Source organism: Carya illinoinensis, chromosome 3 (assembly GCF_018687715.1).
Source record: "Carya illinoinensis cultivar Pawnee chromosome 3, C.illinoinensisPawnee_v1, whole genome shotgun sequence".
Lineage (NCBI taxonomy): Eukaryota > Viridiplantae > Streptophyta > Magnoliopsida > Fagales > Juglandaceae > Carya > Carya illinoinensis.
Genome location: NC_056754.1, coordinates 8,382,778 through 8,398,789, shown reverse-complemented (window position 1 = coordinate 8,398,789; position 16,012 = coordinate 8,382,778). Strand labels below are relative to the sequence as shown.

The window sequence follows — 16,012 nt, the reverse complement described above, 5'->3', positions numbered from 1 at the left end:
AGTTCAGTTTGCAATAATGTCTTGAAAGCTAAAACCAATTTGGTAGCTGCGTACACTGCCCCAGAAGATGGCTATCGGACCCTGGGGAATGACTCAACTATCAACCTGAGCTACAGTCTCACGGCTTCGCAACTCCACTTACGAGGTTTGATTTCTTCATCAGGCTGCACTTTTGCTAAGGGTCTCAAGAAAAAGCAGGGTTGTAAATAGGACCGTTCCCTAACCCGACCTGGAAACTTAGCATTCCGACCTGACCCGAAGTAGGTGCATCCTGTTTGGCCGCTACTCGATACCTGACCCTACCCTAATTTTGGAAGAGAGTTCCGACCCCCCTCTTTATTTTTATTTTTTTTTAAACTTGCAAATGTGTTAGGAAGAAAACCAAATAGAGAACTTTCTAAGAATATGTCACATGTCTACTTATTTTAAAGGTAAATTTTTTTCATGTTAGTCGAATTCATCTCTCTCCCTAAAAATAAGGTAACCAATGCAAATTATAAAACATTCCCACCAAATAAGACTCCTTCAAGAAATTTCTCATTTCTTAGTACTAATGAATGGATATGAAGGTTTTGCGCAACTTCTCATCTTGTACTTAATAGGATGATGCCAAAAATATAAATTAATTTAGTAAAGTTGTTGAGTGACTTCATTGACTTTGGCTACATTTTCGAGAAGAAGAAGAAATCTATTGGATATAATGATTGCAAATTAGTAGCAACTTAATTTTTTCCAATCATTCCTAAAACCAACTTCCCTACCAATGCTTTCTACACCAACGTTTTTAAAAACAAATAAATAAACCAAGAGTATTGATGAATACTGTTCATTTAACAAACCAATAATGTTCTATAATTGTACTTTTAGTAATCACACTAAACCAAAAATCCATGGGTCTTGTTTAATTTTTAAAATACACAAGCCTATTCCTAAAGAATTGTGTATTCTTCAAAGAATCTTCAATCGACCTCATTCAAAATATTATTCATAGTTATCTCTACATGAAAAAAATATATATGTTAAACATATAATTAATTGAAAGGACTATAAGAAAATATTATTCAAATATGAATCTTACCGGTTTCTAACTTGTAGCTTTCAACATCTTTCTTTACATCTTGGGAGTCTAAGACCCGACCTCCAATGCTAAATGCCAACTCAAAAGCAATAGTTGATATCGAAATAGCTAACACATCTCGAGCTATATTGGCAAGGATCGGATATCTGATTGAGTTCACCTTCCACCATATTAGAATATCAAAGTCGGGTGTTGATCCTTCAACACTTTCCATGAAATACTTATCCAATTCTAATTTAGACTCTACCACACATTTTAATGCTTGATATTGCTAATACATATCGAATATATCATCCTCATCATTATAAGAAGTGTTGCTTTGGATCTCACCAACACTTGATTGGCCCTTACTTAAACATACATTGCATTTTGAGTATTGCTTATACATCCACTCAATCATCATTCTTAACCAATTAACAAGTTTAGATGCTCGCTCATGGTTAAGAATATTTTTAAAACAAAATTTCAAAACTTCCAATTTGAAGCGCAAATCAAGCATAGATGCAATAAACAACATTTTGTTCAATTTTCCAAAATCCTCCTGATACTTGTCATATTTCAACAACATCCTCTCTGACATGGTTTTCAGTATATTACTTTCACTTATAGAAAATTTGTTCAAATGTTTATAAATTGTAAATATTTCTTTAATGAACAAATTTGAAGTTGCATAAACTGAGCTTGAAACCCGCAAAGTCATATCTTAAAAAGGCTTCAAAAATTATACAAAAATCTTGATAGTTTCTCAATTATGTTTAGTTGGTATTCATTGTCCAACCTTATGTAAATATAGGCCAAACTCATTATCTTCGTCTTGCAGCACCTCAAACCCTATATAATATTTGAAAGTCGCACTCAACATTAAATATGTTGAGTTCCACCTAGTTAGAATATCAAGACAAAGAAGCCCACCACCCAAAATATTTTGTTTCTCTTCGTATGACTTGAACTTATTAAGTCTTAAGTCTTGCAGGGGAATACTTCATATATTTAACTGCATTTCGAATATTCAAAATTGATTTATCAATTTCTTTTAATCCATCCTGGACAATGAGATTCAAAATTTGTGCACAACATTTTATATTTATAAGGTCATTGTCTAATACCACATAGTCCCTAAGTTTGGCAATTTTTCTCAAATAATCTATTGCCGTAATTTTAGAAGATACATTATCGACTGTAATTGTAAATATCTTCTTTATGCCACATCTAAGTATAGATGACTCAATCTCTTTTCCTATTGTTATTCCTTTGTGATCAAGAATTTTGTTAAAATTTAAAATTCTCTTATGCAAGATCCAATCATCATCAATAAAATGGGTTGTTATGCACATATAATTCAGATTTTGAATTGATGTCCACATGTTAGTAGTGATGCAAATCTTATAATCGGATGCCATAAACATGTTTTTCAATTTTTCTTTTTTTAACATGTACATCTTCATACAATCTCACATAACAGTAATGCGAGAGAGGATTGAAAATCTAAACTCAACTGTGGCTATAAAGTCTTTAAAATCTTGTTTTTTTACAAATATAAACGGTAGTTCATCCACAATTATCATTTTAGCTACCGCTGACCATATTTTATGTTTGTTGTACTTGGCAAGTCCAACACTAGGACTGCTAGTTATACCATCCATCCACATCTTCCTAGTCTCGATTATTTTTTATTGGGGTTATCCCTTCCAACCTCACTAGTGTTAAAAACTTAACATCTCATTATGGTACTTCAAGGATGAAGTACCTTGTCTTTTAGGATGACGTAACAAAATCTTACCACAATAATCGCATCTTGCTTTAGACTCATAAAGATCCTCAACCCTCATAAAGTGTTGTCATACTTCAAATCTACCCTGTCTTCTTAAGATAGGAGGGCGAACTTGAGAACTAGTTGTAGGGAGAGAGCTATTCAAAGTTGAAGGTAGAGTGCTATCCAAATGAACCACATTGGGTATTGATTTAGACTCAGATGAAGGCATAACAGCACTAGGTTCCATAGAGTTCAGCTGCAATTTGAGATAATACCACAAATTTGTTAACAAAATAAGAAGACAACTAAAAGAACTAAATGAATTATGTAATAGATAAAAGATCACAATGAACCATCCCACAACAAAAATCCCAATATGGATGATAGAAATATTGATAAAAATAAGAACTGTGCATCTATAAAAAAAAAAAAAAAAAAGAAAAAAGAAAAAAGAAGATGAAGAATTTTTTATTGCTGCTCTCAGTGCAAGGTTAGATCTTCAATCATAGAAATATTGTTCCGGACGTATGAAAAAGATTGGTGCCCACAAGTACTATGAAATTGATGACCTCGTGGAAAACAATAAAGTGAAGGCCACAAAAGCCCAACCCTACTTCTTAGGCATCCATCTATTAATTTATACTTCCAATGGTACCCACAAGTGCTCAGAATGGGCAAAATAAAGGAGAACAAAAAGAAAAAGAAAAAGTGAAGGCCCCAAAAATTGAAGAAGGATGGACATGTTCACATGCATGCTTGTTCAGTTCATCTGCGTTTAAAATCTTTCTTTGGTCCATTGTTCTAGAGACCTTTGCGATATTCATCAATTGTGGGAAAGGAAGAATAAAAGAAACAGTCAGTGTTACATTGATCTACCTGGGTTTCAATAATCTTCTAATCTTCTAATAAAGTGGTAGCAGATAATTCTTAATTTCTAGATTTGGTTTTCTGGAAGCAAGGAAACATTACCAGGTGGACTTTCTGTTAATAAAAAGAGAGCTGACAGAGGCCTATCACAACTAAAGGTTTGAGTTTCCAGTTTTAGTGTTGATTCTTGTAAAAAATTCTGAAAACGAGATATGACATCAATCTATATTCTTCTTGATTTCCCAAAAATCTGTTAGTGGGGATTATCTTGTACGCACATCTTACACTTTAGTATAAAAAAAAAAAGAAAAAAAAAAAGGGACTTGACACCTCATTAGTTATAGTTTTCCGTCCAACGAAGCAAACTCTGTTTGGCATCTTTTCTTTTCTCTATTAAAAGTCTTTTAATTATAATCCTAATCATATTGCTATGATCTTTTGCATATTAAATCAATAGGCCAACCATGTTTCTTTCTCATCCTCATCAACCCACGAATTATTGGACTAGCTAATGTCCGTCACCAGTTTACTTTGTCCCACCACCCTCTCAAGCACCTTTTAGCTCAATGCTTGTTTCTTTAATCAAAACAAAGGCCCAAAAAATCTGGCAAGTACTAATATGAAAGAAGAATGCCAGTAAAAATCTGGCAAGGCAACCTTGATGGTTTTATTTTGTCTAATAATAAGAAAAAATAGAGAGTTGATCAAAGTTGGTGGGCGGTCTCTTTCAAAAAGCAATACACTAATTTCTCAAAGCTTCTAGCGGCATTTCATCAATTTACAATCCAAATATCTAACTAGCATTTCATCAAATAGCTGCCTCACATTTCTAAAAATTGCATATGACTGGAATACTTCACCAGCAACCACCTTCCCATGAAACCCAAATCCCATCTTGACCCAAGAGAGCCTAATGCAGGCTTTGAGTACAAATGGGTATGCAGTAAACATAACCCAAAGAAAAGCATACACACATACTGCATATGCGTATGAAAGTCATAATAATAAACCAATATAGAGAGATAGATATAGAGAGAGTAATACCTATAGATTATCCAAAAAATCAGGTGGACAAGTAAAAGAAAAGAAGGGTTGAGACTTGAGAATGATGAGGGAGATGGCGCAGATGGATTATTGGGTACTAGAGGAGAGCTTCTAAGCAAGGGCGAGGGAGAGAATCAGAGAGCTGCGCATTTTTGTGTGAAAATGAGTATCGGATATTATCCAATAAGAAATGAAAATGATTACGATATAACCCATTTCTGATTCCATATACAAATGGGTTGATATTTCGGGTCGGCTCGAGTTAAAAAAACAAAAAAACAAAACAAAACAAAACAAAACGGGTCGGGTGCATGGTTTATTTGTATAGCCCTAGTTGTAAATAAGGGTGTGCAATTGGATCTGTAATTGGATGCTAAAATTTGGGCATATAACTGGATTCAAACTGGATACCAAATATTTAGATTTTTCATTATTTTTTACTATAAACCCGGATATTCGTGTTATAATCGGATTTAATAAGCATTTTTAATATTTTTTTTAAAAGAAGATTAAACTTTCAAAAATGATTTTATAGCACTTGTTTTTTAAAAAACAATTATCATATCATGCCTAAATTGCCCATATTGTTTTTAAAAAATAATTTAAACACTTTTTAAAAGATTTTTATAAAAAATAAAATAAATTAAAGAACAAAATAGATAAAAATACAAAATAGATAATATTGTTGTTATATCACAATGCAAAACATAAATTTACAAAGAATAAAATAAATCATAATACATCACAACTAATTAAACTAATACATAACAATGCAAAATAAATAACATTGTTGAATATTTTCTAGATCATTTGGTGGATTCTAGATTATGCATTAGTCTTCACATCTTGAATCTGGAATTGGGGGGAAAATTTGATTTCTTTCACCTTGATCTAGTGATGACCATTTTGGAAAATTTTCTGCTGAACTGAGTATCCATAAGCTGCCAACAGCATCAATTACAACAGAAAAATAAAAACTATAATGATTAGAAACAATAAGTAAAAAAGAACAAGAGAAGAAAACTTGAAACAAAACCTCACAAAGACACTACAATAATTATTGTCTTACAACTTTAGTTCTTGGGTCTTTATCAGCAGACAAACGCAACCAAGCAGAAAAGATGACTGATTCTTCTACGGTTATTTGAGAAGATAATCAACAAAGATTATAGAATAATAATATACATCTGGGTAGAATACGCTTGCAGCAAAATATAGCAGAATACTTGCACCAACCTGCACTGAATGTAGAATAAGTTTATAGTAAACCATTTGAAATGAGCATCCTTCCAAAGATGAATACAAGCTACACAAATTGTACATAACTCGAAGATCATGAGTTATCCTATTAGTGGACATCAGAAATTATCAAACCTGTTATAAATTTTCTCAGAGCCCTCAACAGAAAAATAACCTAGCAGAGATTAAGAATATAAACTAACCCTATTATAATGTCATTGGTGCACCATTGTTCCAAATAATATAACTTGCATACTTGCTAGGAACAAGCCCTCACTGAAGACCCTGCTCCAAGACGTCACTATTAGAAATTCACCTTAACTTGATGGATTGAATGCAAGAACTAAGAAGAATCGAATAATTGCAACCAAATAAACTGATCATTATCATGTCAAGAAAGGATTACATGCAATATCATTTTATCAACATTCGTGTGAAATCAGCAATTATGCTTTTTGTAAAGGTGAGCCCTTACAGTCCACTCCACAAATTGAACTTTCACCCTAGGCAACCCACCCCACCCCCCCCCCCCCCCCCCCCCCCCTCTCTTCCCCTCCTCAATTAAAACAAAGACATTCCCAATATTCTTTGAAAATATTAAGCTTTTTATTTATAGAACATATAAACTATGACAATGTGGTGCCCAAGTGAGCAGAACAGCAGCAGATATTTATAAGGAAAGCAGCAAAGTTTACACAGTAGCTTTGAGAATTTCTACTCCATACTACAAGGTTAACTTCTACTACAAACGTTTTGATGGTGTTGTGTTAAACTAAAAAGGTGAAATCTATTGTAACTTCATAATTATAAAGAGAAATGCTTTGTTGTTATAGCTTTTTGTAATATATATTTGTTTTTTTGTTTTGTTAAGTACAAGCCAGTTGGTTTCAAATTTATACCTTTAAAAAAAATCACATGATTCATTGGATTTGGGTGGGTGTGAGTTCTAGTTCGATTCTATCTTACCATCAATTGAAGAATTATATATATATATATCATGTGGAATGACATTTATAGATCATGTGCCCCTTGCTATATATACATATTGTTTTGTGGAAGCAAGGATTTTGATCAATTTGTACTCATCAATGAGTGCAAATTGCAAAACCAGCTATTTGTCTTAACAGACACAATATTTAGGCTTTGTTTTTTATTTTCTCTGTTAATAGTTCAAATCAGTTACTGCTAGAAACAGACGCGTAGAAGCAGAAAACATACCAAATTGTACAATTTGTTAAACAAAGTCATCACAATAAATGGCTTTAGGCAGTAATGTAAGAGAGAAACAGGACTATTTTTATTAAACAAATTGTAAGATTTGTTAAACAAACATGCCAAATTGTTTGTAATTTTTTTTGCCTAAAAGACAGCTTGGTCTTACATGATTTTGCTAACTTTTATTGCTTCTACTCAAAACAAAGGAGTTCTGGTTTTAATGCCTTGTTATTCATGCGGTTTAACCCACTTCCTCAGATCTAGACAAAATAAAGAAACCCACTTCCTCGTATATAAACATGTAACTTTCAAGAGAGAGAGAGAGATGCCGACAGTTTTGTAGCTAGGGTTTGCTACTAGCAAGAGAGAACTGGGGCTCGAGAGTGAGAGAGAGAGAGGATGAACTGAAGAGTGACGAATTCCCCCCAGGCCCTGAATGAAATCCTACGGGTAAATGATACGACGCCGTTTTGTATCATTTAATTTGTTTTTTTTTTTTAAGGCAAGGGTAACGGGTTTAAAAATTGGATCTGGGTGGGTATAAAATTGTATAGTCAACCGAGTTCAATTCGGGTGAATAATAGCCCAGATTGACCTGGTTTTCGGGTTTCGGATTGGATATGGAAAAAAATCGGGCCTGGTTCTACACCCTTAATTGTAAAAGAAGACGTCGATTTGAAAGTTGCATTAAGATGACTAAAAAAAAGAAAAAAAATTAGTAGCTATCATCTCTCACAAGAAAATAAGTTTACCATTTATGCTAAAAGAAAGAAAAGAAGTAGCAAAAACCAACCTCTACAAGAATATGAACACTTACAAGTTACAAGTATAATTCTCAACACTCTTCTTTAAATTCACATATGTTGTCTACAATATAATCTTAATTTAGCAGCTTTCAAACATGAAAATTGGTCAGAGTTTAACTTCATCTATGCAAGTTAGTGCAGCTGATAGTTCCAATCCAGTGTTTCCATGTCATCCACATCAGGTGCTGACACCTGCATTTTTTTTTTCTTTTCATTTCATTTAAGTTGATTTCATTTTAAGAAATCTTATACTATTACTGCTCACTAGTAAATGAATACGATTTGTATATTCCTCATTCTGCAAGAATGACCCTTATAATCCTTACCCTTCATTACTATATCAGGCATCCTTCAAAAACCAACTTGTTTATTATATTTTGTTAGTACTTGGTAATTTTTTTATGTTACCCAAATTGACATATTTTCTTCATCTTCTTTGAATAATTACAACTTTGTGGAATCTAATTTAGAATATTACAGGATACCAAGAGTAAATCGTGTCCTTATGCAAGTTTGACCATTTATGACACAAGTACTTGGGATTTCTTCCAAGATTAAATGATGTTTCACCTATAATTTCTTCCAAGAAATATGGCCACAGCTCAAATATGGGCAAATATTGGACGACCCTTAGCTCATGCTCGGTTCAAGGATGCAATGGAGAAGAGTTTAGGCCATTTTTCTTTTTTTGTATATATGGAGCAAGTAATGAACATTTTAATTTAATTGTGTAGTATTATTTTTTGAGTACTAGTGGATCGATGCTCGTTAAGTTTTACATATGCATTGTTCAGAAGTGTATTCTCAAAAGTAAAACTTGATAAATATAACTATTAATTACACATTTGAGATTAACACAACATCCACCAACACTATATTACAAACCAGAACAAGACATCCCAATTTACATTCAAGAATGCTTTTTACAAACACCTATCCTACAATTTCAACTTGATCGTCAACCATCACTGGCCCTTTTAAAAAGAACACCAGATTACAAACACATCATGAAAATACTGTAATATTTCATTATAAATTCTTTTCTCTTAATGGGAACCCAAAGCTGCACTGCTTCTTCTTGGGATACTTATGGTTGTAATGTCCTCTAATGGATTATCTTAAGAGTATCTCAGTTTGGTTGTTTTTTATTTTATAACCAAGCAGATCTCAACTTTTGGTTGGGATATAATATTCCTTCCCACTGGTAGCTATGCTGCTTCGTCTTGTTATGGTTTTAGTTGTTATTGCTAATGCATGTGCAAAAGAGAAGGAGAGAAAAATAAATCAGGGAGAGATGAACGTGAGAGTCGGAAATTTGGAAGAAAAAGAAATCTATTATTGCTATTATGGTTGTTACTTTTGCACAAAGGTTAAAATTCTTTTACGGTTGTTATTATTACACAAAGTTTAAAGTTACATTAATCACTGGCCATTAAATTCTTATGTTAAAATGTAACTGAGGCAAGCCAAGTCCATTAAATAATCTCATATTTCTTTTATTTTAACTGTCAAATCATTAAAATCCTTTAGATAAGATTATAAGGCCTAGTCTTTAACAATTCTGCTACAGGCAAGCACGTTGCATACCACTGCGCAGCAATTTAGATCTTCTTGCCATTTTCGTCTCTGCTCAGCCACTCGTCTCTCACTTTCTCTATCTGCAGCTGCTTGTTTGGATTCATCTATTTCTGGAGCACTACAGAAGTCGCCCTGTTCAGCTTGAAAGTTATATTAGAGTATAAGGTAGTCTCCTCAGCTGGAGAATCACACCCAAGATACCACTTTCAGTTGTAAAAATCATCTTGCCGAAAAGGTAATTGCTTTCACATTATTTGTTTTATTATTCAGTTAAAAAAAATGTAACTTTTCATCATTTTTCCTGAAGATAAACGGGATGAGCATTTCTTATCCTCCATTGACTAGAAATCTGTAAACTCTCGGAGAATGCATGCAGTATTGCACATGTATTGTTTAGTTATTTAATATTATGGTAATGTTGAAAAATTATGCTAGGCTCAGGTTGGGTATCTAATGACAGCCACGGTCTCCAAACCTCAATAAATTAGTTGCCCATAAATATTAAACTGATAGAAAATAGTGAATTTAATCATGTTAAACATTCTAACTTGTATCCTCACGTTATACATTCAAACATTCTTCACGTGTGAGATCAGACTCTAGAATGGAATGAGGATTTCAAACTCAAGACCATCTGTCCATTATTATAACAATTTACCAATCATCTCAAATGCCTAAATTGATATAGGAAAGAGTTAATTTAATTGATAACCCATATTCAAAGTAAAGGCAGGAGAAAGTATGTCCGTTGTAAAATTTGGGAGAATAAAAATTTACATTTTGTTTTCTTGTTTGCTTTCTTTTATGTGTGTGATTTACGTGAAGAACAATGTCATGGACCCTGTTGTGTGGAGCTTATTTGAGACAATCTGATATGCCTGCAGTCGTGTACTTAAGCCCTTCTATTTTTTTCCTGCTATATGTTAGTGGTTTATGCAAAGATCAGCATGCATGTTGCTAACATCGAGTCATTGACTATTTAAAACAAGGGTTAAGATATATTGGCTTTAATGCTTTTAACCTTTTCTTAAATAGACTTAGTAATGTGGGAAAAATACGGATATGATGAATGAACGAAAGGAGCTAAAAGTAGTCATAAAAGATATAACCTGAGGGAAGAAAACACCAATATATCAATATGACTTTATATCTGGGTTAGTTCTGGATTTGTTTTAAATTATATATTTGATTTGTTTTGATGGTGTAAGAGATTTTTTAAAGGTTCTAAAATATTTTACAGATGGATAAAGGTAAGGAGCATGCATCTCCTATAACATCTCCTACCGCAGAGCTATCAGCAAATCCATCAACCCAGGTATTCATTAATTAATGTTAAAATTAATTAATTAAAAATTATCATGATTGGTTTTGTACCGTAGGTGATACCAAGACCATTTTATCCATTTGGATCAATGCCGCCTACTGCAAATCCATCAACCAATCTAGCAACCCAGGTGAAGTGAATATTAATGAATTTGATATGATTTATCTAATACCGCTATAGGTTGTGTTGAATGTTTTATAAATTAATTTTTCCATCTTTCTCATGTAAAAAAGAACATATTGAAAAAATCAATTGACGTCATTAATATTAGTACCTTTGTATTTCATAATTATTATTGTTTTATGGCATTAGGTGATACCAATACCATTTTATCCGGATTTAACAAATTATATGCATGGTTGCCATCCACCAATGCCACATGCATGGTATCCACCATTTGTTCCTCGGCCTGATGCCAACCCATCTACATGGACTAATGAGGTGATAAATTCGTTCATTAAATTGGCTTTAATTGGAATTCAGATGAGTAATCGATTTAAAATATTATTTGGGTGTATACTATAGGGAAATCCGTTGCCCCCATTTCAGTCATCAGTTAACCCTTCGATGGAAGTACACTCCGCTAGTTCAAGCTATGTGGATGAAATTCAAGAGATCACACCTGACTCTACTCCCTCCGGTCAATATACTGTTGAATCAAATGAGAAGATTGGGTCTGGGCCACAATCTTCCGGGCATACTGAAGGGGTTGATATTATTCAGGAGCCGAAGGTCGGGATGGTGTTTAAAGATGAAGAGGAGTTAAATTGTTATTAGAAAAGATATGGGCAGGAATGTGGTTTTGGGATAATGACACAAAGGAGTCATAGGTTTGAGGATGAGAGCATCAAATATGTCACATTGGGTTGTGCTCGTGGTGGGAAGGCACGAAACCGAACGTCAAATGTCGCAAGGCCACGTCCGACATCAAAGACAGACTGTAAAGCAAGGATAAATGCTATGTTCATTGATGGGGTGTTGAAGGTGTCAACTGTTAACAATTCTCATAATCACGGCCTCAGTCCACAAAAGGCAAGGTTCTTTCGCTGCAATAGAGAAGTAAGCGAGTCTGTTAAAAGAGTGTTAGATACAAATGATTAGGCTGGGATCAGAATGAACAAGAGTTTTGCCGCTCTTGTCCAAGAAGCAGGTGGGTTTGAGAACTTGCCATTCAATGAAAAAGACTGTCGAAATTACATTGATAAGGCACGCCACCTTCGACTTGGGAAAGGTGGCGCTGGAGCCATCCGTGAGTATTTTGTCCGGATGCAATACAAGAATGATGGTTTTTTTTTCACTAATAGATATGGATGATGACGGGCGGTTGAGGAATGTTTTCTGGGCGGATGCAAGAAGTAGGGCATCCTATAAATATTTTAGAGATGTCATTACATTCGACACCACATATTTGACAAACAGATATGGAATGCCGTTTGCCCCGTTTGTTGGTGTAAACCACCATGGCCAGTCAATTCTTTTGGGGGCAGGCTTGATTTCTAGTGAGGATACAGAGACATTCACCTGGTTGTTTCAAACGTGGTTGAATTGTATGGATGGTGACGCTCCAAAGGCTATTATCACTGATCAAGATAGGGCCATGAAAAATGCAATTGCGCTTGTCTTTCCAAATAGTCGGCACAGATTTTGTTTATGGCACACATTGAAAAAATTACCTGAGAAGTTAGGTTCACATGGTGCTTACAAAACTGGGTTGAAAAGTCAGTTGTTAAATTGTGTGTATGACTCGCACACAACAGAGGAGTTTGAGAGATCTTGGGCAGTGATAATTGAGACGTACAACTTGCAGGAGAATGCTTGGTTGCAGAGTTTATATGTTGAGCGTATGTATTGGGCACCCGTATTCATGAAAGAAGTATTTTGGGCTGGAATGAGTACAACCCAACAAAGCGAGAGCATGAATGCTTTTTTTGATGGGTATGTGCATGCTAAGACAAACTTAAAAGAATTTGTTGATCAATTCGATAATACATTAAGGAAGAAGATTGAGAATGAAAATGCAGCGGACTTCCACTCCTTCAACACCGCAATTCCAGTCATCTCTCCCTCTCCACTTGAGAAGACATTTCAGAACATATACACTTGCAATAAATTTAGAGAAGTCCAGAAAGAAGTGATGGGGATGCTTGCAAGTCTTCCAACTCTACACCGGAAGGATGGTGTAATTGCTACCTATTGAAGTGGATGGAACCCAGCCTAATAGCTTGCCACAGACACAATAGTGGCTGTAAGTCAGTAAGTTAGATAGACAAATATTTAAGTTTGATAGAGCCATTTTGATCTATTGCATAAATATGGGATTATTTTGATATCTATTGCATAAATATGGGCTTATTTTGATCTATATAAGAGTCTGCCCAGATAACATTGATCCCGTTCACCTCTTGAGGCTGTAAGTCAGTAAGTTTTGGTCTTTACTTCCAAATTATCACAACTGCCTAATAGATATGGCTTCAGTCAATTCTTTTGCTTATGTCATTGCTTGCTTTCCTATGTTCATACAAAGTAGTTCTTGATCTAAAAAAACAAACCATTAAGTTTTTATAAGCAGTCATTTATGGTTTTTTGCTTATGCTATCAGGTATGGTTTATATAGTTTATTTCGTGCTTGAAATAGCTTTCAGACTATTTGTGTCTATTGTTGTGTGCTGTGATTTCAGACTAGATTTTTGGTAGATTCATGGCACTTTTGTACAAAAATAGGAAGATTAAGAGATTACTTGGCCAGATTTTTGGATCCAGTCAAGCAAGAGATGGGTATATAAAAGCAGATCAAAGTGTGATTTTGTTGGAGAAATCCTTTACTTGCTTATGTAATTATTAGTTGCATAGCAAACTTGAGAGCTGTTTCTGCAGAGGAATTTGGAGTTTGTTGGCTACGGCATTGGGTAGCTGTTGTAGTTAAATAATTATGGACAACTGAACTATTAAATTTTGAAATGTAAATATATAAGATCAGCTTGCAGGAGTTTGTTGGAGAAAACGTTAATTATTTGCTGCTGCTGCAGAATTTTTTGTTTGTTGGCTACAGCTGTTTTTCTATTGTTGTGATTTCTTTTTGGATAACTGAACTATACCATTAATGTAAATATATAATTCGTTTGGATTCGTTTGGAATGCATGTGGGAATGGGTTTGTAAATAAATGTGTAAATATATTTATGTCCGAATTTGTTTCCCAATTCGTTTGGATAAATGCATGTCATATTGCTAGTGTGTAAAGAACAAGAGGAACAGGCTGTAGGGAAAAGGTCTGAAGAGGAGATGCATGAATTGATGGTGATGGCAGGAGCATTTAGTGCGCACAGATTTTGGCTTTTGGTGAAAAATTCTTTTTCTTCACACCAGTTTATCACTCATGGCTTTTGGAGATCTGTAAAGCAATTGGAAAGAGGTGTAGCCACTAAGATCAAAAATAGTCAACCCATAAGTTCAATACACTATTTCTATTTTGGAGATGGTAATTACAATAGTTCAGTTATAATGAGTAAGAATGATAAATGCTACCAGATGATGAATGGTTTTATACAAATAATACTCTATAGGCTTTATAGAACTAGAAACACAAGACGTCAAAAATATGAGGGTGCACTCTCATTTCATTCTTGCATCATTCAGGCATGAAAGTTAATGTTCACTTTCATGCTTGTTCTCATTTCATTCAGGCATGTAAGTCAAATATGAACTTGCCATTCTCATGAAATTTGGATCACATTCATTGATACTTTGAGCAACTGAACTATCAAAAGTAGTGTCCCCCATGATCCAAAATACATCACAAATATTTCCCCCAAAAGTTCAGTACATATTCTAAGCAATTCTAGAACTACTAATCTGTAAGCACATATTAAAGTGTTCAGATATATACAATCTTAGCTTCAGCACAGATTTACAGTACATATTCAACGTGATAGTGTCACGTACGAACAAACTACTATACAAATTGCCAAATAGATACGCAGCAATCTGCGTTCACGACGGATGTCTGTACGTTGTCTTTGAATATCGAGTTGGTCATTGTGAACTCCCAACTCCATCTTTACAATCTCTTCCTCTCTTTTTCGAAGCTCTTCCTCCTTCCTTAAAATCTGAATTTCTTTCTTAAGGAGTTCTTTTTCTCTATCCTCACTGCTATTTGCCCATTTGAAATAGTTGCAGTGGGGCAACCCCTGATTATAAACAAACAAATAACTAGTAAGTAAAATATCACAAATTTGGGTCAAACCCAAATGAATGCCAAAATGATTAAAATTGTTTGTACCTTCGTATTATAATTTGGACACCCAAAGAATGATCGACCCGGATTTCTTCGCGTATACGATGTTCGAAGTGTAGCGGGCTTCCCATAAGTGCACATTGGGTTGTTCCTCGAAGTTTGATTAATAAGAGAAGATGAAGAGACACACGATGATACATTTTCTTCAACAAACATGTTGCCAAACTACTGCCGCTCTTATCCAATGTGAATAAAACAACCAATCTAGAATACTAAAAGAGTCTGCCCATAAAAATTAGAACTTTTTTAAAAATCAAGAGTTTTAAAAATCAGATCAATCTCTCAATCAGTCTAACCATTAGATCGATGTGGTTAGACTCATAAGGAAACAATCTAAATTTTATAAGCCTCATGAACTTCGGAAGACATTAAAGGCATGGCATTAAGCTGTATAAAGCAAATTTAAACAATAAGAGCGAAATACTATGCAACCATTAATTGGAGTTCTCTGCTCTTATATATTTTTCTAAGTATGAGATCAAAGTAAGTACATAATATTAATAATATATAGAGCACCCAGCATAACAAATTTCTAACAATATAACCCTAACAAGGACAACATTAGATTTGGCTGCACAGTCCAGCTTGATCAAATTTAAGCAGCTTAACTATACTCAAGACCAAGTGCAAATCTGATTTTGGACTTTAATAAGGATAATGCCATTATAATCAAAATCAACTCAGTCATCATTTCTAAAAAACCTATAATTTCCAAATCAGTCAATCACACACACATCACAAACTAATGGATGGAAATAAAAATAACAGATGATCCATCATTGTATAAGTGGAGACGTTCTAGAATAACATAACAT

General features: G+C 34.1%; 1 protein-coding gene across 1 annotated transcript; it reads left to right on the top strand.

Annotated features, from left to right (window-relative positions):
• Positions 1-11,714: 11,714 nt before the first annotated feature.
• Positions 11,715-13,101, top strand: LOC122304432 (protein FAR1-RELATED SEQUENCE 5-like). Its single transcript, XM_043116711.1, has 4 exons — positions 11,715-11,963; positions 12,006-12,153; positions 12,209-12,762; positions 12,856-13,101. The coding sequence occupies exons 1-4, from the start codon at positions 11,715-11,717 to the stop codon at positions 13,099-13,101; spliced, it is 1,197 nt and encodes a 398-aa protein (XP_042972645.1).
• Positions 13,102-16,012: the final 2,911 nt, after the last annotated feature.